At 52.8% G+C, this 21927-nt stretch overlaps 1 protein-coding gene and 1 long non-coding RNA gene across 3 annotated transcripts; both read right to left on the minus strand.

Moving 5' to 3' along the window:
• Window positions 1-8034: 8034 nt before the first annotated feature.
• On the minus strand, window positions 8035-13195 carry NPPC (natriuretic peptide C). Of its 2 annotated transcripts, none has more exons than XM_059703526.1 (3): window positions 12901-13195; window positions 12183-12424; window positions 8035-8504 (listed from the first exon to the last, which is right to left on the minus strand). In XM_059703526.1, the coding sequence occupies exons 1-2, from the start codon at window positions 12988-12990 to the stop codon at window positions 12203-12205; spliced, it is 312 nt and encodes a 103-aa protein (XP_059559509.1). In that variant the 5' UTR covers window positions 12991-13195; the 3' UTR covers window positions 8035-8504; window positions 12183-12202. The 2 variants fall into 2 exon arrangements, with proteins under 2 accessions (XP_059559509.1, XP_059559508.1); XM_059703525.1 differs by lacking the exon at window positions 8035-8504 and adding an exon at window positions 11339-11492 and having other exon boundaries at window positions 12901-13186.
• A 2204-nt stretch (window positions 13196-15399) lies between these two features.
• LOC132237940 (uncharacterized) lies at window positions 15400-21213 on the minus strand. The gene is made up of 3 exons (XR_009453696.1): window positions 21036-21213; window positions 19112-19214; window positions 15400-17400 (listed from the first exon to the last, which is right to left on the minus strand). It is a non-coding gene; the product is annotated as an uncharacterized LOC132237940 (long non-coding RNA).
• Window positions 21214-21927: the final 714 nt, after the last annotated feature.

Here is a 21927-nt window from a genome sequence, read left to right on the forward strand (position 1 = left end):
TCCCTGCAGCAGAGAGCACCAGAACTGAGAAAAGCAGCAGGATTGCTGTCTGCCAGGGAGAGATGGCTGGAAATGCAGGCACCCTCTTAAAGGGCCAACTCAAAACATTTTGTGCACAGTCCCTTACCTTGTGCTCCCATGGAGGCAGGGCAGAGTGGACTGGAACTATTGTGAGCAGAAGTCAGGGTTGAGGCCTCTGAGGTTAGAGCTCAGAAAGCAGACACCACGGTTTCCTGTGCTGTCATTCCCTTACATTGAGGTGGTCACCTTTCTCAGGCAGACCTTTGATATGCAGGCAGTTCTTGCCTGAGTGGGAGACAGTTGTCTCATTCAATTGAAAACACCTTGTCCCATGGTGTGGAGTTTCTGAGGCCCATTAAGAGACTGAGAATGAGAATTAGCCTTCAGGCAGAAGCAATTGCCCCACCCTATTGGAAACCCTCTCGACACACCTGAGGAGAGTGCCTGAGGGCTATTTAACATATTACGGATGGATCATGAGAATTCTCATGTTTTCATATTACATGGTGTTTTACAAAGTATCATACTTTAAAAAGATATTAGCTTGTAAGAACATGTAATAAATAATTTCAAAATGCAATGGGTATTTAATTTGAAGGCATGCCTTTAACATTTATGTAAAACGTTTTTTGTACTCATTCATTAGAAACTTATCTAGCCACTGGATAAAGCTAGCACTAAAACTACTGGTCCCCAATGTGTTAAGAGTGAATCCAATTAGTCTGCAGGTAGAGACTGGTCTCTGGAGGCTTTGAGTATTTGCCTGACCTCATTAGTCAGAAATAGCATTTGACAATGTCCTGTACTAGAGATTGAGAGGCGTAGCAGATCTACCTAATACATAGTCACAAACCCAAACAGGCAGCCAAAATGGGCAGACAAGAAAACACCCCCCAAATAAAAGAACAAGAGGATTCTTCAGAAGAACAGATAAATGAAATGGAGGTAAGGAATTTACCTGATATAGAGTCCAGAATAATGATGGTAAAGATGCTCAGCAGCATGATAAAAAATATAGTAACTATGAAAAAGAACAGTTGGAAATAGAGGCTGACATAGTACTGAAGCATGGTGGTCCCTCCTTTGGAAAACTGCTGTTTAAAACTGCTGTTTGAACTACTCTGTTATTTTTATTTATTTTTATTGCTTAAAGTATTACAAAGGGTATTACATATGTGTCCTTTTTCCCCCTGCCCTTGACAATCCCTTCCTCTGTTGTTTTTAGATAGTCTCTTATTCTATAAAATATAACTTTGTTTTTTAGCTTGAATAATAGAAAAGATAAACTTAACTGTCTGACCTTGCAAGCTAGCCATCTAAAGGGGCTGATACACTGATACTGATATTAATTCACATATTCTGCCAAGTGTTTGTTCATCCAAGGTTACAGGTGTCTATATAGATATGATATGTACTCAAAGTTACAAGTTGTCTGTATAGATATGACAGGTGTTTGATTAGATATAATATGTACTCAAAGATGCAAGTTGTCTGTATAGACATAACAGGTGTTTGTTAGACACGATATGTACTCAAGGTTACAAGCGGTCTTACACAAAGAACTAGAAGGATATAAAAAGGAAATACTCCCTCCTGCAGTTTGTTCAGAATTTGACAGAGGTAATCTGCTCTGAACCTGAGCGCAATAAAGATGACTCCTAACTAATTGGCTCATTAGGCATCTTGTCCAGCTCACTGATTTGTGATACAACAGTACTAACAAAGAATACATTGGAAGGAATATACAGCAGATTCGGAAAAGCTGAGGATTGGATCAGTGTATTGGAAGGCGGGGTGGAAAAATCACTCACCGCTGGGCCAGCCACTTTGGTTCCACTTGCTGATAACAGAATGTGGCCTGTTCATGGTCCCCTGCCCCTTTTGTGAGTGCCACCCCCAGGTTCACACCAGGGTATCATCCATGAGAGTCACCAAACTTCCCATTTGCAGGGGTCAGCTGGAGCCTTCAATTTGCCCTTTGCTTCCACAAACCTTCGCTGAGCGTCTAAGACATGCTAGTACCTAGGCAGGACGCTGAACTTCAAACCAAGACAGACCCATCCTGGCCCTTGAGGAACCTGCAGCCACGTTGGGGTTAGTAGAGCATCGTGGCTCTGCCCAGGTGGGATTGCTTTTATGGACTGAGAGCTAATGGCCCTCTGGCCATCTTTGTGTTAAAGCACAAAGGCCTTTGTCACTAGACTTAGGAGGAAGAAGGAGTTTGGGGGAGTGTCAGGAGGTGTTGGGTGGGTATAAGGACAATGCAAAAGACAGAGATAAGGATGCGATGAAGAAGGAGGCAAAGCCTGAGGTCATCTGCTACCCTCCCCCACTCCTCCGTCCTCTTCACCTCCCCACCCACATGGGCTGACTTCAAGGCCCAAAGGCCTGAGCACTGGTGGCAGTAGCTGAAGTAGCAGCTCACCAAGGCTGTGGACCTGGCCCAGAATCGCTGCTTGGAGACCCAGAACCTCCCCTCATCCAGCCCCAGAGCTCAGGGTGGCCCCAGTGGGGAGTTCTGTGCCCCACAGAGCAGCACATTGACAGCATGGCTGTGGCTGTGTCCCTTTCGAGCAGCGGTTCTCAACCTGTGGGTCGCGACCCCTTTGGCGGTCGAACGACCCTTTCACAGGGGTCGCCGAAGACCATCCTGCATATCAGATATTTACATTGCGATTCATGACAGTAGCAACATTACAGTTATCAAGTTGCAACGAAAATAATTTTATGGTTGGGTCACAACATGAGGAACTGTATTTAAAGGGCCAGAAGGTTGAGAACTACTGCTTTTGAGGGGCCTGTGAACCACAGACTGTCAACCAGAGGAAAAAGGAAGAAATTGTGTGGTGCCTCAGGTTTCCCTGGGACCAGGGGTGTGACTAGGAGGGGGTGGCGCGATCCTACAAGCTGTGGTCACTCGGCTCTCTCGGTTAATGGGACACGGTTTTTTGTTGTTGTTTGTAGTTTGGAAAGCCTGGGCCCTCAGATGGGGGACCATGCGTGTGCCCCGTTTTATAATTATAGCCCCCCCCCCCCCCCCCCGTTTGCCAGGCGCAGAGCAAAGGTCCTGGCACGCTCCTCACCTGTTACCCTTGCAGCAGCCCTTCGAGATAGGACTATTGTTCCCACTTGATGGAAGAGGAGGCTGAGGTTTCACCTGACAAACCTCCCAGCTGGCAGGGGTGGTGCCAGGAAAGGGGGCCAGGCCACCTGACACCTGGGCTGGTCCACCCACCTCTGCCTGCAGCTTAGCAAGCACCACTCCTGGGAAAGCTCCAGCCTCAAACAGGGCTGGGTTCTGAGAGCCTGACTTTATTCTGAGTCTTTTGAAATTTTTCAAACTCTCCCTTTTGAAATAACCTTATTTTTAAAGTAACAGATTTATTGAGATATAATTCACGTACTATACCGTTCACACATTTAAAGTGTATCATTCAGCGGTTTTAGCATATTCACAGAGTTGGGCAACCATCACCACAATCAATTTTAGAATCCCATGATAATTAGCAATTATTCCCTATTTCCCCTCACCCTCCCACTCCAGCCCGAGACAACCACTTGGAAGGACTTCCTGTTTCTATACATTTGCCTCTGCTGGACCTTTCATGTGGATGGAGTCACACAGTATGTGACCTTTTGAGTCTGGCCTCATTTTTCTAAAGTTCATCTATGTTGTACTCCAAAGTGAGACGGACAGGCAAGGTGATGCCAGAACCAGGAGGAATCAGGAAGAACTGACACTAACAAAGTGCCAGAGAGAGAAACACCCAACCCGCCCTCGGCGTACGGCCCTGGGCTGAATGCCTCCATCAGGACGGAGCAAGCATCCAGCTCCCAGGGTCCTGTCTCCACTCAGCCCCAGGCTCTGAGCCAACCAGAAGTGGTCAGCGACTCTCTGAACTCTGTGTCAGGCTATTTTCCTGCCATTTCTAATGTTTTGCCTCTTTCCCAACATCTTCCTCATACCTTTAGAATTTGTAGGGGACAGGCCTCCGGAATGTATTTGCAGAAGGACCTAGAAGACAATTTCAGGAAATTGCAGTGCATTCTACATAGAATGCAGGAGGACATGGTTTCTATGAATGAGGAGCTAGAATGAAAAAGCAACAGAGTAAGGGGAAAGGAAACAAGAGGAGATGAGAGGGGGAAAGAATGAAACAGGAAAAACTTTTTGCAAAGAAAAGAAAACATGCAGAAAATGAAACGGTGAACTCAAAGGCCACACTGCAGCTAAGAACAGAATTGGTGCCATGGAAGATCAAAGTCTGGGATGTGAACACAAACTCAAATTCTAGAAGAGGACCAAGGGTAGACTGGGGTTGGGATGGGGAGTCTACCTGTGCTGGAGTCAGGCAGGTACATAATGTGGGTCTGCCCTGGGGTGGGGATGGGGGGACAGGTGGGGACTCGCCGGGTACCCTCTTTAATCCTATCATTTCCCTGTAAAAACCATATCTGTCCAGGGCCTGGACCAGATTAGGATAGAGAGCATCAGGCGTCGCCAGCAGGGAGGGGACACGGTTGACTGGCAGTCCTGGTGGGACATGGTGGCCCTCCAGACAAGCTCAGTGAAGCTATGAACGTGGGCCTACTCCCAGAATCAGAGCCGTCAGTCATACCGTGGCCACATTTCTGACCCAGGCAACCCTCTGTGTTCTGCAACCAAGACAAGGGACTGTCTCTGTCGAGGAGCTCTCAGCCCCCTACCCGCCAGAGGAGCGTGCTGCATCCCTGCCGAAACCAAGGCCCTGTGGGGCTGTTGAGTCTGTTTGCCTCCCACCTACCTGTCCTAGCAGGCTGACTGCTGCAGGCGGCATCGCCTGGGCTCCCCTCTGGCTGGTGTCTGCTGGGTTTAGCCAAATGGAGGCAACAGCAAGAGACTGGAGGTGGGGTTTGGGTTATTCTCCCTCATTCTGCCCTGCTTTGGTGACCCATCCCTCTCAGGATGACCCCGCTACCCGGCTCCAACTCGGGGCGTTTCCTCCCTTCACTCCAGTGGAGAGACTGGCTTCTCACGGGATCCTGGGTTGCCCCTGCTCATGCCGCTGGAAGGAGGCCTTTCCTAGAGTGTCTTCACATGAACCAGCTCAGTCCAATTCCCATTCTGAGGGACCCTGACTGTTGCTTCCTAACCAAGGGTGGGGCACTTCCGTCTACACCCCACCAGCTGCCTGAGCTAAGAGTTACTCCTACCAAAGGGAGGACTCTGAACTGTCCGTCCATGTGTGGCGGCCTCCCTGGTCACCTGCGGAGCTTGTGTGCAGCCCCATTTCCACCACCCCTGTGGGGTCGTGGCTGCCAGGGGAGGACCTCCCATGTCTTGGGCAGTGGGGGGGAGGCAGGCTCCTGGAACTGTGTGCCTGGCAGAGGACCTGGAGGCCCTGCCTCCCCCAACTCCCTACCACCTCATGATAGGAGTTGGGGGTACATCTCTGGAGAACGCCCTGGCATGGGCTTGAAAGACTGGGCCTCCTTGTGTTTGGGAGCCTGAGGTGGGGGTTCTGGGTCCAGCTCTGCAGGTCCAGGGCTCCTCCATGTCACCAGCGAGCCTCGGCCTGGCAGGCTCTCAACTCTTCCCCATTCTCCACCCTAAATCCCCAATAACCAAGCACCTCAGGGAAGGGAATGGCTTCCTCTGGGACGCCGAGGCCTGAGGCCTTCCAGCACCTGAAACTCTCTTTGCCTCTGTCCAGCCCAGCTGGCCCTTTGCAGGGAACTCTGCGACGCGGTGGAGGTGCTGCCCTGTCCAGGAGGGCTCCCTGGAGCCTTTCCTTCCAGCGGTCTGGGCGGCTGTGGTCCCCCTGTGTGTGAGAGAAAGTGCAGGTTCTCCAGGTGGCTCTGGAGGGGAGATCATCACGTTGGGAGGAGGAGACCAAGACCCCGGCCAGAGGACCGGAAGCTCTTGAGTAAAAGCACGTGGGCAATCTTTGGAAGTTTCCAAACGTCTCCTGTTACTTAGGGAATATTTGTTGATCCTTCCCGACTTTCCAGAAATTCCTGGCTGGGATGGTGTATCCGCAGCACTGCCGAGGAAGCAGCCTTAGGACTTCAGGTTTGCAGGCCAAAGGGGAACTGGCGGTCCAGCCACATTCTAGCCAGCAGGCTGAGGGCTGGCCTCCCCTGGCGGGGCTGAAGTGGGCACCAAAGGGTTGTGCACATTGTTCTGTTGTTCGAGGGCTAATTCATGCGAAGAGAATCTTGGGAGGATAGCCTGTGTAGCTTAGGCCTGGGGGTCCTAGCAGCCCCGAAAACTGTCCACAGGGAAAGCCTTTAGCCTCTGGAGGTGGCTCCCTGAACCCCACATTTGCCACCCCTATGTCCCTGGGCTTTGGGAAGATGTGCTTGACTCACCACCAGCAAAGCCCACAGTGCACTCACTTGCCTCTTCCCACTCCCTCCCTGCTTCTGCAATGGCCCTCGGTGTCCAGCACAGGTCTGCACACACACAGTGAGCCGACGCCTGGGGAGGCCTGGGTGCTGGAACTCTCCGCTCACTTACACGAGCACCGAGTTCTGAGCCACAGAGGCAGGGCGGGCACTGAGATGTCCGCTGGGGCAGAGGTGGAAGCTGAGGAGGTGGGAAGGCCTGGAGTCTCCCCCAGTGGGAACATATCTTAAAAGTGGTTTCCTCACATGAATTAGCCTTTGAATGCTGCGTTGGCCACCCACCCACCTGAGGACCTGCTGCTGGAGGATGACTTGCGAGCAAAGGTCACGGAACGCAGATGCCAGCAGAAAGGCCAGGTCACTGGCCAATTTGCCTCTGGAACTGCTCAGCTGGGCCTGTGACCCCATGATCCGGGGCACACAGCTCCCAGTGCCCTGATGTAACGAGCCTGAAGGCTCTTAGTGTCCCGCTTTCACCAAATGGGGGACAGAGACATATGGGGGATGCTGTATCCGTGTCACCTTCCCAAGGATGCAGTGAGATTACCTCGGAATTACTTAAAAGCTTCCTGCTGGTTCTGGGAAAAGAGATTCTAACTGCTCATCATTTCACATCCAAGGCTCTCTGGGGCACAGGAACCATAACTGTTAGCAGCTTCAAGTGGAAAGAAAAACCACAACCCCCTTGAAAAGCACACAGCACTGTGTAAGTGTGACATCTGGTGATCCATCCTCTTTCTCTCCGGGGGTCCACCCCCCCACCCCCCGCCACGCTGACCACAGCATTCACTATGAGGTAAAAACCACCCACCCTGTGCCTCCGTGAGCAAGTCTATAAAATGGGATTGCTAAGGTTCATAAGATGACCTGACCAATTCTACAAGATAGACAGGAACCTTCTAATCTTCCCCAAACAGAAGGGGAGCTTTCGGTTATTTCTTTCCTCTAATCACAGAGAAAAGGTCCAAAGGGATTAGAAGACCCTCAGTCAGCTAAATTCAATGATTTTTTGTTGAAGAGTTAATCCTCACTTGAGGATATTTTTTTCTATTGATTTTTAGAGAGTGGAAGGGAGGAAAGAAGAGCGAAAGAAACATCGATGTGAGAGAGACACAGCAATTGATTGCTTCTGGCATGTACCCTGACCAGGGCCGGGATGGGAGGAAACTCAGGTACATGCTCTCGGCTGGGAATCAAACCCGTGACCCTTTGGTGTGCGGGCTGACATTCTAACCACGGAGCTACATCAGCCAGGGCTAAATGCAATTTTTATTTCTTTTTAATTTTAATTTTAACTTTGTATATATATTTTTTCTAAGTTAAATTTTTAATTGAATTCATGAATTCTGACTTCCCAGCTGTCAGGTGCTCTGGGCAGAGCTTCTTGACCTGGTCAAGCTGGTGAGAACCATTAGGAAGAGTCCACAGGCCAACCCCACCCCGGGAGCAGCAGATTCAGCAGATTAGGGATTCTGTCTGAGGCAAGAAACCAACCACTGGGAGCCCACCTGTGAGATCTGTTAGAGGCAGAAAGCCTTGTCTTCCACTTTCTCCCTCTTCCTCAGACTACTTCCTAAAAAAATAAATGCGATGAATAAATAAAGACAGTTTTCAAGATGTTCACAGAAGGACTTTTTTTTTTTTTTTTTTACATTTTTCAACTAGTTAATACAAAAACATTACAACGATTGACTTCTTTCATTTAGTTACATAAATAAAACTTTTTATAAATATCTCTTTATAAACAATATAAATAACTTTACAACATAAATACATTTATGCATGACATGAATTTACACACAGCAATGTTTACAGCTGGTTCTGTCAGTCTCTGAAAAACTGTCCCTTGTCATCACGTCGGTGTAGGTGTGTGTTTCATGTATATTATATATGTAATATATATAACTTTTTATTTTTCATTTTCATAAACAAACAAACAATAAAATCATACCCCCTCCCCCAATAATAATAGAACAGCTGGTGTTGCCTATTCCCAGTACCGCAGGGAAGAAAGAAGAATGTAAAAGCCACGCTGCCTCGGAGCTGCTTCCAGATGACCAAGGGTAATCGCAGTGAAACGGAGCAAGTTCCCCAGCCTGAAACACAGAGGGGACACGGGACACTCAGTGCTGGCCCTCAGCTGAGAGAGCCCGGCCTGCCAGGCCGCTCTGAAGCCTTCCTCCCCTTTCCCAAAGCAGCAGGAAGCAGTGTCCCTCCACCTGTGCCCCAGGTAGGAGAGGGGCCCTTCCACGCCACCCTGTCCTAGCCTCATCTCTCCTCCACTGTGACACTCGCACTTCCTGCCCCAGCACAGGTGGAACCAGAATGTCTGCCAGCCCCGGCGCGCGCCGCGCCCCCCCCCCCCCCCCCCCCAACTGCTGGCCTTGCCCTTGGCTCCGGGGAAACATGGTGAGGGGAGGGGGATGGAGAATACCCTCTTTCCTGTTCTTACTATGACACAAACCCTCCATCAGGTGCCTGCTTCAGCTGTATGTGTCTGCATGACAGTGGAGGGAAACGAAATATCTGAGGAATCAGGAATTCTGGGCTCAAACCCCAGCTCTGGTATTTATTTCCTGGATGGTCCTGGAGAGCTTTGAGTATGGATTTCCTCTCCCATAAAATGGGATAATAGCCACCTCCCGGGGTGTACAAGGGGCCATGCAGAGCGTCTGGGTCACAGCGGCCACTCAGTAAATAGCACTTGCTTCCCCAGCTGGCTTCACCTCAAAGGGTCTCCTTCTGAAGCAGAGGAGCTGGTGTCTCAGCAGCACATGGGGTGTGCTGGGTTAGAGCGATAACCCAAGAGTCATTTGATGCGGGCTGTGCCGTCTTTGCTATGAGATGTACGGGTGCTTTGGGTGGAGGAAGGCATCCTCCTGAGAGGTGTGGTGCCCCCCGCAAAGAACAGTCAGTGCAGAGGGACCCCGGGCCTCAGTGGCCTGATGAACTCCCCACAGCTCCCTTTTCTGACCGTCTCCTGTGTTTAAACAGATGACAGATGTCTGTGATGTCCCTGGGGCCCATGGGCAAGGTGTTCATTCAGGCATTGGCCCCACCCAGTCTCTGTCATTACCATTTTATAATCAGGACTATAATCATCAGCGACAGTCATTAGGGTGGCTGCTTAGAGCTAAGGTCATGGGGATGGGAGGTGAGGGTGGGGTTCAGAAGGTTAAGGGTGTTGGAGGTGGGTGTTCAGCTAAAAGACAAGTTTCAGGAGGTTGACCAAGTTCCCTGGACAAAAGGGTTGAGAAGTTTCAGTGATCTAGATTCCTCCTGCATAGCACCCACTGGGTCATCATCTGGTACCCACGGACAGGCACACCCAAGGACAAGGAGCCTCTGGGGACATGCATACCAGGGCCTTTCCAGGCCCTCACCTCATCTCCTGCTAACCCACAGAATAACATTTGTTTAGATTCTAAAGTTTGAGCTTGGTGCTTAAGTCACAAATGAAAAAACTGAGGCCTGTGTCTCCCAACTCGTTGTTGTTTAGACTGGAGAAAAGAGAGCAAAGCCAATACAGTGATAGCCACCGCAGTCTGGGCCCCAAATGGCAGAGTCACCTATCCCTTGGCAGGGATGAGTCCGACAAACAGCCAAGTCTGGCTGCAGAGAGAGGAAGGGCACCAGCTAAAACCTTAGACAGGTGGGAGAGGAATGCCCAGCTGGGTGGGGCAGGGTTCTCTGGTCACTGACACAGGGATGTTTCAGGTCACCTTCTGTTAACATCCGGCCCTCAGTTGCCCATGAGTTAATCTGAGGAGGCATCTATAGCTCAGGTGAAAAAGTGTTCTGGCCCTAGCTGGTTTGGCTCAGTGGATAGAGCGTTGGCATATGGACTGAAGGGTCTCAGGTTTGGTTCCAGGCAAGGGCACATGCCTGGGTTTCAGGCTCGATCCCCAATAGGGGGCATGCAGGAGGCAGCCTGTCAATGATTGTCTCTCATCATTGATGTTTCTACCTCTCTCCCTTCCTCTCTGAAATCAATAAAAAATATATATATATATATATTATAAAAAAGGGGTGCTGTAATATAACCTCACAGTGTGGTCTGATCATAAATTCCTAATTGTGCAGGTCATGGTGGATAGTCACACCTCAGGCCTATACCTTCCCTAGTAAAATGTTTATCTTTGCCCTAAACTAGCCCTGCCCATTTTTGTGTATCGAGGTTAACACTGTGGAAATGCCACAGTGATCCTCTTTTTCAGACCCCTCAGAGGCATAACCACCCTTGAGAGAACAGTAATCTTATCTATCCTGTAATCCAACCCATGCCTTGCTTTCTCCCATCTTCCAGTAATCTTCCTTATATTCTTGTTTCTTAATTTCAAATGTATAAAATAAATTGCTAAACTGTGTGTGTGTTTTTTTCAGAGCAAGATTTGAGATCTTGCTTCCTGGCAATGTCGGTTTAGCTCAAATAAACTCTTATAACAATTCTCTACAGATTTGGACATTTCTTATGTGGACAACTGTGAAAAAGGCTTAGGCAATGTGCTGGAGAGTTTTAAAAGGGTCTTCTCATTACCCCCTGGGGGGACAGGGTGTGGACACTGGTAAGACTTCTTAGGTGAGAGGGTAGCTTGGCCTGGAGTGGTACAGACAGGCTGTGGGACACGGAATGGCAGCAGCCAGGCTGCAGGATATGGCTGGAAACCAGTAGGGGTCAGATTCTAAAGTATTTGAGTGTCAATTTCAAAGGTGGGGACATGGTTTTTCCTTGGGCACTGATGGGCAGCAGGAATGCAAAGAAGATAAGGAGAGGAGGTGAGGACCTTTGCCACAATACGCTTTCAGGCTGTGGCACCTGGCAGGAGCGGAAGGTAGCATGGGGTTTCCAGCCCTAGTGGAGAGTGAGGAGGCCATGCAGGAAACAGGGAGCCCCGGCACAACGGGCATGGGAAGGCTGACGAGGAGCTCAGTTTGGGACACGTAGGTTGAGTTTGCGAAATATAAGATTTATTTTAGTGTCTTTCCCCTTGCCCTGAAATAGTGCCACAAACACAGGTTCGATCCTGAAGTCACAAGGGCTGCAGCGGCATCAGGACCCTGGACAGACAGCCTGCCCACAGCCACTGTTTAGAGAAGGGACAAGAATCAGAATGCTCTGGGGCCAGAAAAGCTCTCTGGTGATGCAAACAGCGGGCTACTCTGGCTACAGTAAGGGGGCAGGTATTTCTCCAAGTCTGTCCCACTTTAGGGACAAAAGACCTAGGAAACATCCTGACCTCTGAGCAACCTACTGCCTGGCACCATGATACAATGGTTGGCAGACAGACTTGCCCTGGGCTTGTATGTATTGCTCTTCCTCCTCTGTTCCCACAAACCCCAGATCTCCCCTCCACGCTCCCATTTGGCAAATTGGGGCCAGTGCTGCTAGTCCACTTATGGTCCAGGGATGGCCGGAGCCCTCCAAACTGTCTCTGCTTCTCTGGAGAAAGCCAGGGGGGGCATCCATCTATCCTGAACCATTTCTGACCTTTCCAAAGTTCCTTCACTCCATCCCTCATTTATCCATCTGTAAAATGGGATGATAAATAGGTTTGGGGGCAAATGACTAGCACACATGTCCGTGTAGCCTGGTTCCCCTCCAAAGGCCATGGGAGGCGGATGGGTCCCAGGGCTAGGGGATCAGAGGAATCGGCCTGGGGCGGTGAGGGGTGGGGTGGGGGTGGGGGTTGGAGGGGTTAAGGCTAGATTCTGGCGGGCGCTGACGGGGAGCTAGGTGTATTGGAGCGCCAGGCGGCCAGGTTGGTGGTACTCACCTCCGCCAGGGGTCGCCGCACTAACATCCTAGGCCACTATGGGCGCCGATCCGGTCCAGCTTATGGCCGAAGCAGTTATTGCCCGGACTCGGGTATTTTCTGCGAAGGCGGGACCATCGAGTCTTGGTGTCCTGGAACACTCGCGGCCGGTTGCCCCCGAGGTTGATGGCACCGCGCTTCTTCTGACCGCCGCTCTCAGCCTGGGACGCGGCTGCCACCTCCCCTAGCGGAGTTCGCGGGCCCTGTCCGAGAAAAAGAGCAGGCAGGTGAAGGGACGCACGTCGGCAGCGAGGGGGAGGTTGGAGGGAGACTTTCTGGGGCCCCTGATGCTCCAGCCGGAGGCGCCCGCCAGTGCGATTTGTCCCTTCCGAGTCCTGAGCGCGTCCCTAGAGATGCCGACCGTTCGGCACTGCATCCACCTGCCACGCGGCCATGGTTGTCCGCTCCTTCGGGGAGCCCCTTACCCTCCCTTCTTTTGCCGCTTGCCCGGCAGGCCACACTGGGTAGGTGCTGCGCATCTGTCGACATTCTCCAGAAGCTGGGGACGTAGACCCCTGAATCCGAGCTTCCAGGGCTCCCAGTCTGCCTCCCAAGCTCATCTCAGAGGAGAGGACCGCCTTACCGCCCTCTCTGCTCCCTCTTGGGGGCCGCATCTCCTAGACCCCTAGCCCGCCCACACAGCCTCTCACAGTCCCGACATCCCCGCGACAGCGCCCACCTTCGATAGCACACCGGGCTTGGCTTCGGATTGCCAGAGCGAGAGTAGGGTGAGCAGCAGGGCGCAGGCCAGCAGTTGGGAGAGGTGCATGGTGCCCTTGAGGTGGTGGGGCACACGCAGGCGGCAGCAAGAGCAGATGCCCAGGCAAACGCGGAGCGGGCTGGCGGGGCTGCTGTGTGAGCACGGGTCCCAGAGCTACGCGGTGCCGACTGGGTGCGCTCTGAGCCCGCAGCGCCGCTCGCGCCTTTATAAATCCAACCTGCCGCTGATGTCATCCTCCCGCCCACCCGGCCGCCCGGGCCAATGGCACGCGCTCCGAGGGCTGGGAGGGGGCTGCGGGGGCTCCCTCTCTGCCCCCACCCTCCTCTCACCCCGGAGAGATCCCGCGGCTTGGCGGGCTCTCTTCCGATTGCACTGGGAGCTAGCTGCAAAGCGGCGCGAGCAAGGGAACTCCATTTGCAGTAAGCGCGCGCCCTGGCGTGCCTAGCGCCGGTGCTCTGGCGCCCTGCCTACACGCTTGGACCTCAATACACACCCTCTCCCTGGAAGGGATCACTTTCCCGCTGGGCAGGTGCAAAGACAGGCTCAGGGGAATTAAATCACTTGCCTAAAGTCACACGGCCACAAAGTTGGCACAGCCCGAAATCCGCGCAGATCTGCCTTGTTGCCAAACTCTTCCCTGGGCGCCTGACAGGCTCAGGCCTGGGGTTGCGGCTCCACCTTTTACCTGCTCGCAGGGAGTTCAGATCGCACGTATGCCTTTGGAATCCGGAGCAAGAGAACACGGTCGGAGTTTTAGCCGCAGGGGGAGCAAGGGTGTCGTGGTTTGCCCGGGGTCGCAGCGGGGAGCGCAAGTCCTACACAGGAGAGTGCAAGCTTTTCGCCCGCCCCTCGGTGTGTTTGAGAGTGAAGAGCGAATAAGGTGGGCTACCAAGGCAGACCCGAAATGCAAGTGCTTCTGCGTGTGTGCGGTGGCATGGGGCGACAGCCCCTGGGGCTCTCAAGTGCGCATTCAGCCCGGCTCCGCGGTACATAATAAAGTCCCTGCGTCTGACCCGGCGCTGGCATCCGTCTGCACTGACAGGGGCACGCCTGACCCTGTCTGCACCCACGCGAGGATCCACAGGGTGGGTTGTTCGCTCCAGAGTCCTGTGCACCTGCACAAGCTGCAGAGGCTTCTTTAGTCAGCCCCGATCCTCGTCCGGCTCCGTGAGCTGTGACAGGTGGTCGCCTTCACGCTGTGACAGGTGGTCGCCTTCACGTTTTCGCCATAGAGAGGTCTGTGGGACATGGCCTGCTGCCCACGATTCCCTCGGGCAAGGCGTCCGATCCCTCGGGCTCTGAGGAGTCCCTTGGGGATGGGCCGCCAGGCGGAGAGCCCAGTATCCCAAGAATTGAGTGAGATGCAGGAAAACTATGCCTCCGCTGCTTCTCAGCAGGGCTGGGCTGGAGAGCGGAGAACTCCGGAAGAGGGAGGAAGCTCCAGGTGGGCGATGAAGTCCTCCTTTTGGCCTCCTGAACAAAGAATGTGGCCCATCTGGAACTTCTCCCCGAGACTCGAGACTTGCGTTATTTACAGGGGCTTAAGGAGCCGGGCAGACTTACTCTAGAGCAGTGGTTCTCAGCCTTCCTAATGCCGCGACCCTTCAATACAGTTCCTCATGTTGTGGTGACCCCCAACCATAAAATTATTTTCATTGCTACTTCATAACTGTAATTTTGCAACTGTTATGAATCGTAATGTAAATATCTGATATGCAGGATGTATTTTCATTGTTACAAATTGAACATCATTAAAGCATAGTGATTAATCACAAAACAATATGCAATTATATATGTGTTTTCCGATGGTCTTAGGCGACCCCTGTGAAAGGGTCGTTGGACCCCCCAAAGGGGGCGCGACCCACAGGTTGAGAACTGCTGCTCTTGAGCCAGGCACTGGGCTAGTTTCTATGGGCCAAGGTGCTGTGGCAGCCTCCAGTTGCTAAGACCACCCGGATTCCAGGAATGATTCTCCCCCCCCCCCCCCCCACCTTAGGAAAGGAAACTGCACCAGAGGCAGGAAAACAGCCAGAATCAAGAGGTAAAAGAATCAGGTGGCTCTGCAGGGGAGCCTGGACCCAAAGCCAGGAGGCAACGGCTCTCTACATCCCACCCTGGCACACCCAGTCAGAAAATGCCCACCAACCAATTGTGCCCCTCGCACCTTTTGCTTAAGAAATAACCTACACCCAAGGCCTGAGTTTGGGTAGAAGAATCTCCTGCTTTTGAAGAGGATCCAGACATGAGCAGAGCATCCTATGTGAGCTCTGGTGAGTTGACTCCCCACATCCACACAGGCCCCCCAGATTGCCTCTTCGAGGTAACATTTGTAGAGTGGCACCACTCTTTCTATGAGGAGAAAAGAAGAGGAAGGGATCTGCAGGTGGGCAATGAAAGTCCCTTTTCCTCTTTGCCTACTGGACAAAAAGGAATGTAAGCAATCTGGAACTTGCCTTATTTATGCCGGCTATGTCTGGCAGACTGACTCTAGAGCCAGGCACTGGGCTGGTTTCTGGGGGCAATGGCTACAGCCTCTGAAATCCCTTATTAAGGACAGGTTGGAAGCTTCCAGTGCTCCATAGTCACCTCCTTCTGTAGGCTGGTTCTTCCTGTCTTTGTCTTTCGGATGTACTTGGTGACAGCGGGCAACGATCTAGGACTCCCTGTCTTTGAGAATAAATCAAAGTGAACTGTGGAGCAAGGCTTCCCTGCGGCAGGCTATACAGCCGCTCCTGCTGAGCCTGGGAGGTGGGGTGAGACAACGTTCTAGGCCTGGGCTAGAGGGACATTCAGGGAGGGAGGTGGTCGGCACATAACTGTCTTTGCAACAGAAGATTTCACACACACACACACACACACACACACACACACACACACACACAGACCCCTGCTCTTCCCCCTTGGTTTCATTGCACAGGAAGCTGCAGAGGAGACTCTGTGTTCCTCCTGGGCCCAGACCGGGCACTCAGGTCCTTCCTGCTTTTTCTTCATGAGGTCTACTTCTTCTGCTCTGGTCCCAGGAGCCAGGCCTGGGAAAGTTGGACCCACTGAGCAGCTGAACATGAGCTGTTCGTGGCACTTTATTAAATGCTCAGTGTGAAAAGCCCTGATGGTAGAGGAAAGAGAACAGGCCTGGCAATTCCGCAGGGGATCCTGTCATTTGCCACTTTTCCACCCACTGATTCCCCAAGGATCCACTGAGCATCCCTGCAGCCTGCAAAGCTCCAACCGGGCTAGGAAGGACCCCCAGGAAACAGACACCAGCTCTGTAGGCTGGAAAGGACATGGCAGGGAGGGAGGGCAGCTCCCGCAGCCCGGGCTAGAGGGCGAGCTTCCTGGAGAAGGAAAAGCCTGTGCGGAGCCAGGAAAGGAGACCCAGCAGAAGGAGAGAAGGGAAATCTAGATGGAAAACAGCAGCTTCCCATTGGGCTAAGGGGGAATGCACTCAGGCTGAGAGGGATGCAATGAAAGAAAAACAATCAAATGAGAGATTGCTCTCACTAAAGGGCAACCCAGTGAAACTGAGGGAAGCCGGGAGGGCCTGATGTTGCAGAACCCAGCCTGCTTAGACCTAAGGAAAAAAGGGGGTGGGGCAGCATTCAGGTAGCGGTAGCCAGAGGAGGCAGGCTTGAGAGACAGGCAAGTCTGTGGTGGACAGTTCTGGAGGCAGGAGGTGTGATAAAGTTGGGGAGGGGCTTGCCTTCCAAAAGTGGGAGCCTCCTGAGCTCTTGGGGGTACGGAGCGCAAGCAAGCCTGGGGGGTCATAAAAGAGGAGGCTGAGGGAGAGTGGTCAGTTGTGGGGACACAGAGAGGGAGCAGGGCATGGGGAAAGTCAGAGTCAGGCTGAAGTGTGCCAAGGCCTAGGCATCAGAGAATTGCATAGCTGGGACCCTCTTCTCCCTCCTGGACTTCTGAAAGGTGGGAACATGGAGGGAAAAGATTTCATTCTTGTGAGTCCCTCTTCCCTTTTTCTCCTCCTCCACCAAGGGCAAGGTAAGGCTCTTGCATCTACCACGGACAGGCCCTTCCTTGGGACAGTCGATGTTCGGTTCTTTAGCAGGACCCTATGGGAGACGAGAGTGAGCCTTGATGACGATACCTCTGGTGAAAATGGTGCACAAAAAGGCTCCCGAGAGGATGCAGAAGGGATGGCTAAGGCAGGATTGTCCAGCGCCCCTTTCCCAGAAGGTGGTAACCAGCTCCCTTTGGAACAGCACCCCCTTCTGGCCCTGGGGCCAGACAGAAGGATTCTCAGGCACACTGAGGAGGGGAGGATTGCTCAGCCGCCCATCTGTTTTCTCTGTAATTATTTTATCCCAGAGGCCTCCTTCCAGCTGCATAACTTCCCAGAGAGGACACTGAGCAGGCGGTGAGCAGATCTCATGAAGGCCAGGCAGGGAAATTGCAATAGGACCCTGGCCAAGTCCCATCACTGCATGGGGCCTTCAGTTTCACCACCTATAATTGGGAAAAAGCAGAATGAATCAGGAGGCCGGAAGAGAGGCTTCTGACCCCTGGATGAAGGCAGGACAAAGCAGCTGTGGCAGAAGAGGGCTCTGCATGTTACCGCACAAACACACACACACTCCCAGACAGGGGGACCCTGTACCTCCAGGACTCCCTGGGACTGTTTGGTGGTGGGGACCCATGGAAAACAGAGAGGCCCTGGCCTGGCCGGGTCTCCTTGAGCTTGGAACCCTCTCCAGGAGTCCTGCACCTATAGGGTCTGGCATTAGGAGAGGAATTGGAGGCCAAGGAAGCATCATCCATCCTTCCTGGGCCAGAAATTCCAGGAAAGCTTAACCTCATCGTGACATGAGGTCTTTGTCTGACCCCAGGACACTCCCACCTGATGAGCCAGCTGCTCTCTTTTTCCTTTCCCAGGGGTCCTGCCAGCACCTGCTGCAGATGGCCTCCAACCCTGCTGTCCTACGCAGGCCCATGACGTCAGAGTTTATCCCTCCTTTCCCACCCCCCTTCAATAAAAGACAGATAAGCTCAACAAACAGGCCCTGTTTCCTGGGGCAGGGTGGGGGGGTGGGGAGGAGAAACTGCTCCCCATAAGGCTATCAATAGGCAGGCGAGGCAGTAGAAGCTGAGGCCTAAACCCTGAGAAAGTGAGCAGGGTAGTGAGGGAGAGGCCCTCCCCGCCCAGGATGAAGCAGCATCCCGACCTCAGCGTGGAGCGTGCACCAGATGTTTGCAAAAGGAATGGATCTGCTGCTGGGCCCTGTGCCTGGGGACCTGGCTTGCCTTGGCTGAGTTTTGGAGCTTTTCCACGTAGGGAGTGGCTCCTTGCTGCTCTGGGGGGTCCCTGCAGGGAGCCCAGCTTCTTGGTGTGTACCCAGAGGAGGGTGTCTATTGTCTGGTCTTGGAGACTGTGTTACAGATTTGTTGGGGATCACAGTCTTCAAGGAAGGGGGCTTCTGCTGTGGATAAAAGAGGCCTCAAAGGGATCAGGGATGGATCTGCCAGGGTCCAGGGCCACCAGTCAGCTTGAGGAGCCACAGCTTTGGGTTTTCCAAGCCAGAGGTTCCCCTGTAGATTTCTGCTCTAGGAGTGTGTGATCACCAACTATTTTCAGGTGAGAAGTCAATTGCTAAAATGAGAATGACCAGAAAACACTAGTGAGAGAGACAATCAGATATTAATGAGGGTTAGGGAACGTATTTTTTGCAATCTAGGTTCTATGGGAATTGGAAAATACTTTTAAGCCGCAAGCCACCCCAAATTAAAAGACCATAAATTGTCTGAAAACCATCCTTGTGCCTGTGTGGATTATTTCTGGGCCCAATGTGCAACATCATAAAACAACTCTTTTTTCCTGGAATGCCTGGGAGGGTCCCTGTGTCCCAGTGTTGACTGGGAAGAAGGGTCCTAACCCTCAAATGATGACCTGTTTTGCCTTGTGGCAAAATAATTTAAGAGTGAAGTCTGAGGCTTAGAGTTCAATAGGTTTCAGAACTTCTGATAAGTAGCTGATGGGGGAGCTGGGCTCCATGGAGGTGGTGAGGAGGGGAGGCAGTCTGTGTGTGTAGTGGACACAGTGGCCAATGGTTTTTGTTGGTTTGTTTTGTTTTGCTGCCTGGCTTCTCAGTCCACTGGATAAGCTGAAATGCAAAAATGCTTGCTTGCCTGGTTCCCCTGCACGATCCTCAGAGCCACTTACAGCTTCTCCAGCATTTTATTCCTGAATAAACCAGTCTGCCAGCGCCCAGCTGCCCCCAGACAGCCCTGGATGTGAGGCCCTCAGCCTGCATCTTCAGTGACGGCTAGAAGGGAAATGGGGACAACATGTAGAGAAGCACAATTAGGAAGGACTGGTGGGCCCCCCACGGAAATAGTGAAGCAAATCATCAGGACAACATCTGATGATTGGGTCCAGGTTGACCATGTTGGCCGTGTTGCCTTAAAAAAATCATGTTTTTAATTATTGTCTATGGTGGTTAAAAATATCACACTGACGCTATAGCATGAGACAGCTCCTGACCCTAGCTCACAGCCTGGTGGGGGAGAGTTAACTTGGGTAAATGAATGTAACATATGCTCATACATATTACAAAATTGAGCAAATATTTCTAACTTCAGCACCTTCTTACTCCATTAGATCCAAATGTGTTTCTCAAGCAGAACAGGCTCCACGGAGCTAAGAGAAATAGTGTGATGAGTGATATGTTATGAGACAATCCAGAAAGCCCGGTGGTGGCTGAGTTGGGAAGTGGGGGTGGGAGGGGGGAGTCTGCAGGCTGGGCTGGGAGGTGGGGCGCCTGGCTTCAGAGAGAAGTCCTGCCTCTTCCTTTTACCCCGAGAGATCTTGGACTCAGTGGGATTAAGTGTCATACTCTGGACATCCTGGCCCCACACCTCCAGGTGCTACACTCGTCTTCTCTCCTTCCCTTTGAATTTCCATCTGGTGCCGACCATAAGTGACTGCAGGGCAGCAGAGCAGTGGTCAGATTAGGGGGCATGGTCAGAGCTGCTCACGAGAACCTCTTGGGAGGTAAGGCTCATGAAAAAAATGTGTGACCCTCGGGACAATTTCTGAGCTCTGCCGAGGCAGGAGACCCTCAGGACAGGCTGGTTTCTGGCTGAAGGGCCTGGCCAGAACCCGAGTGGAGTTGGGTGGCCTGGGAGCCTTTTGGTGTGACGCTGCTGCTGGGTACTGGGGCTCCTCCATAGGCTTCTCTTCTGGCTCAGCAGGGAGTGTGGGGGAGCCTCAGCCTCGAAGTCCCACAGCCGCCTGAGTATATCACTGTCACAGCCCTAATACCACGGGGCCTCTTTCTCTCCCTCTGCCAGCTTCTTGGGGGAAAATGCCCCAGCTCCTAGTACACTGCCTGCCACACAGTACGTGCTTAATTAATGAACAGGGACAAGTCCACACTGGGCCTCGTGGGGGTAGCAGGGACAGAGACAGCCTCTGCCCTCAGAGAAGGAGGGTGCTGGCTAAGCGACCAGACTCCCCATTTTGCAGATGGGGCTGTAGAGGCCCCAACTGGCCACCTGATCGGCCCTCAGCCACACACTGGGCTCGGCAGGCTGCTCAGGCCTAACGGGTAAGCTGGCTAAACTCCAGTGAGTCATAGGGATCGGGCTGGGGAGCACTCCTGCTTCATGTGAGAACATCTGCTGAGAGGAACAGCTGTCTCCACCCTGCACTGAGCGGCTCCCGTGGGAATGTGGTCTGTGGCTTGGCAGAGATCGGACACAGCTCCTTCGCCACCCGTGGCATTTTCGGGGTGGGAGGGTGCTCAGAGTTCTGGGGCTTTGTCATATCTGTCAACGGCCATTTCTCAGGGATTGCATTGTCCCCTCTTCCCTATTCTTTCCTATTTTAATTTCTAGGAGGCCTGGAAAGGGCAGGGCCAGATTGTTTGGGAACACAGTGGTCATAGGGTTGGGGGAAACCCTATGTCAGGAAACCAGCCCTCTCAGGTGGCCAGCATGACTTAGGTGGTCTGGGGCCAGAGCAGGTTGGGACAGTGTTATGAAAGGGTGAGGGTGGTCGGGTTGCAGGGGTGGGGAGGGGTAAGGGGGTGGTGGTGAGCACTCTTCCTTCAATTGTCCTTGAGAGAAAAACCACTGGGACTCACCTTGGCTTCCCAGCAGCAGCGGCCTGGCACGCAGTGAGATGGAATGAACGAACCAGCTATGATCCATTAGAAAAACTCTCCCTCACAGCAGCCAGGGGATGGGGGTGGCGCTGAGGCTGCCAGGGAAAAGAGGCAGCACCTGGGCTGGGCAGAGCCTCCTTTCTGCCTTGGGGATCCTCACAGCTTTCTGACTCTCCTTCCCCTCCGTCTCCTCTGGCTGACGCCCAGCTGGGAGGGGGCTGCTGGGTTAGGGCTGCATAGTCTGGGGCTGAGACAGAAACAAGACAGTGGCTCAGATATGGGCAGGGCCTAGAGTCCACGCGGGGTCTGGACTCAGAGTGGCTGAGCAGACCCCAGATCAGGGCAAGACATGAGGGGGGTGGGGTGAGTGGGGTGTGTGGTGTGTGTGGGGGCAGGGCTGGGTGGGGAGGAGGGCCTGTTTAACCCCCCAGGCCTTCAACTTTGGCTAAACAATTATCTGTTCAATGTGGAACCACAGAGTGGGAGTCAGGGCAGCTCTGTGTCTCCTGGGGGCACAGGGCAGGGCAAGAGCGGGGAAAGGAGCTGCCCCTGGCAGTAATCTGACCAAAGAGAACTTGTGGAGCAGTACGAGCTCACAGGCACCCGCTGAGCTGGGTGGTGACCGGAAAGGCATGGCAGATCCTCTCGCTGCAGACCTGGAGGTGTGGGCCTTTCACATCAGCTCATTCAATAAAATGCTCCCCAGGCCTGGCCAGGCAGCTGTGTCCTGAGGGAGGAGCCCCTGCTGGCCCTGCCAGCCGATGCCCTCCACACCTGCTCCCATTTTCTTGGAAACCCTGCCCTGAGCCCAAGGAATCCAGCCTTGAGATGACCTGGGTAGACTTATTTGGGTGGAGTGATGAAAGTTGGG

This window comes from Myotis daubentonii, chromosome 7, assembly GCF_963259705.1.
Source record: "Myotis daubentonii chromosome 7, mMyoDau2.1, whole genome shotgun sequence".
Taxonomy (NCBI): domain Eukaryota; kingdom Metazoa; phylum Chordata; class Mammalia; order Chiroptera; family Vespertilionidae; genus Myotis; species Myotis daubentonii.

Coding starts and splice junctions, on each gene's coding strand:
- NPPC (XM_059703526.1), bottom strand. CDS start 12,990: ATGCACCTCTCCCAACTGCTGGCCTGCGCCCTGCTGCTCACCCTACTC. Junction 12,425..12,900: donor AGCCCGGTGTGCTATCGAAG/GTGGGCGCTGTC, acceptor TTTCTCGGACAG/GGCCCGCGAACTCCGCTAGG.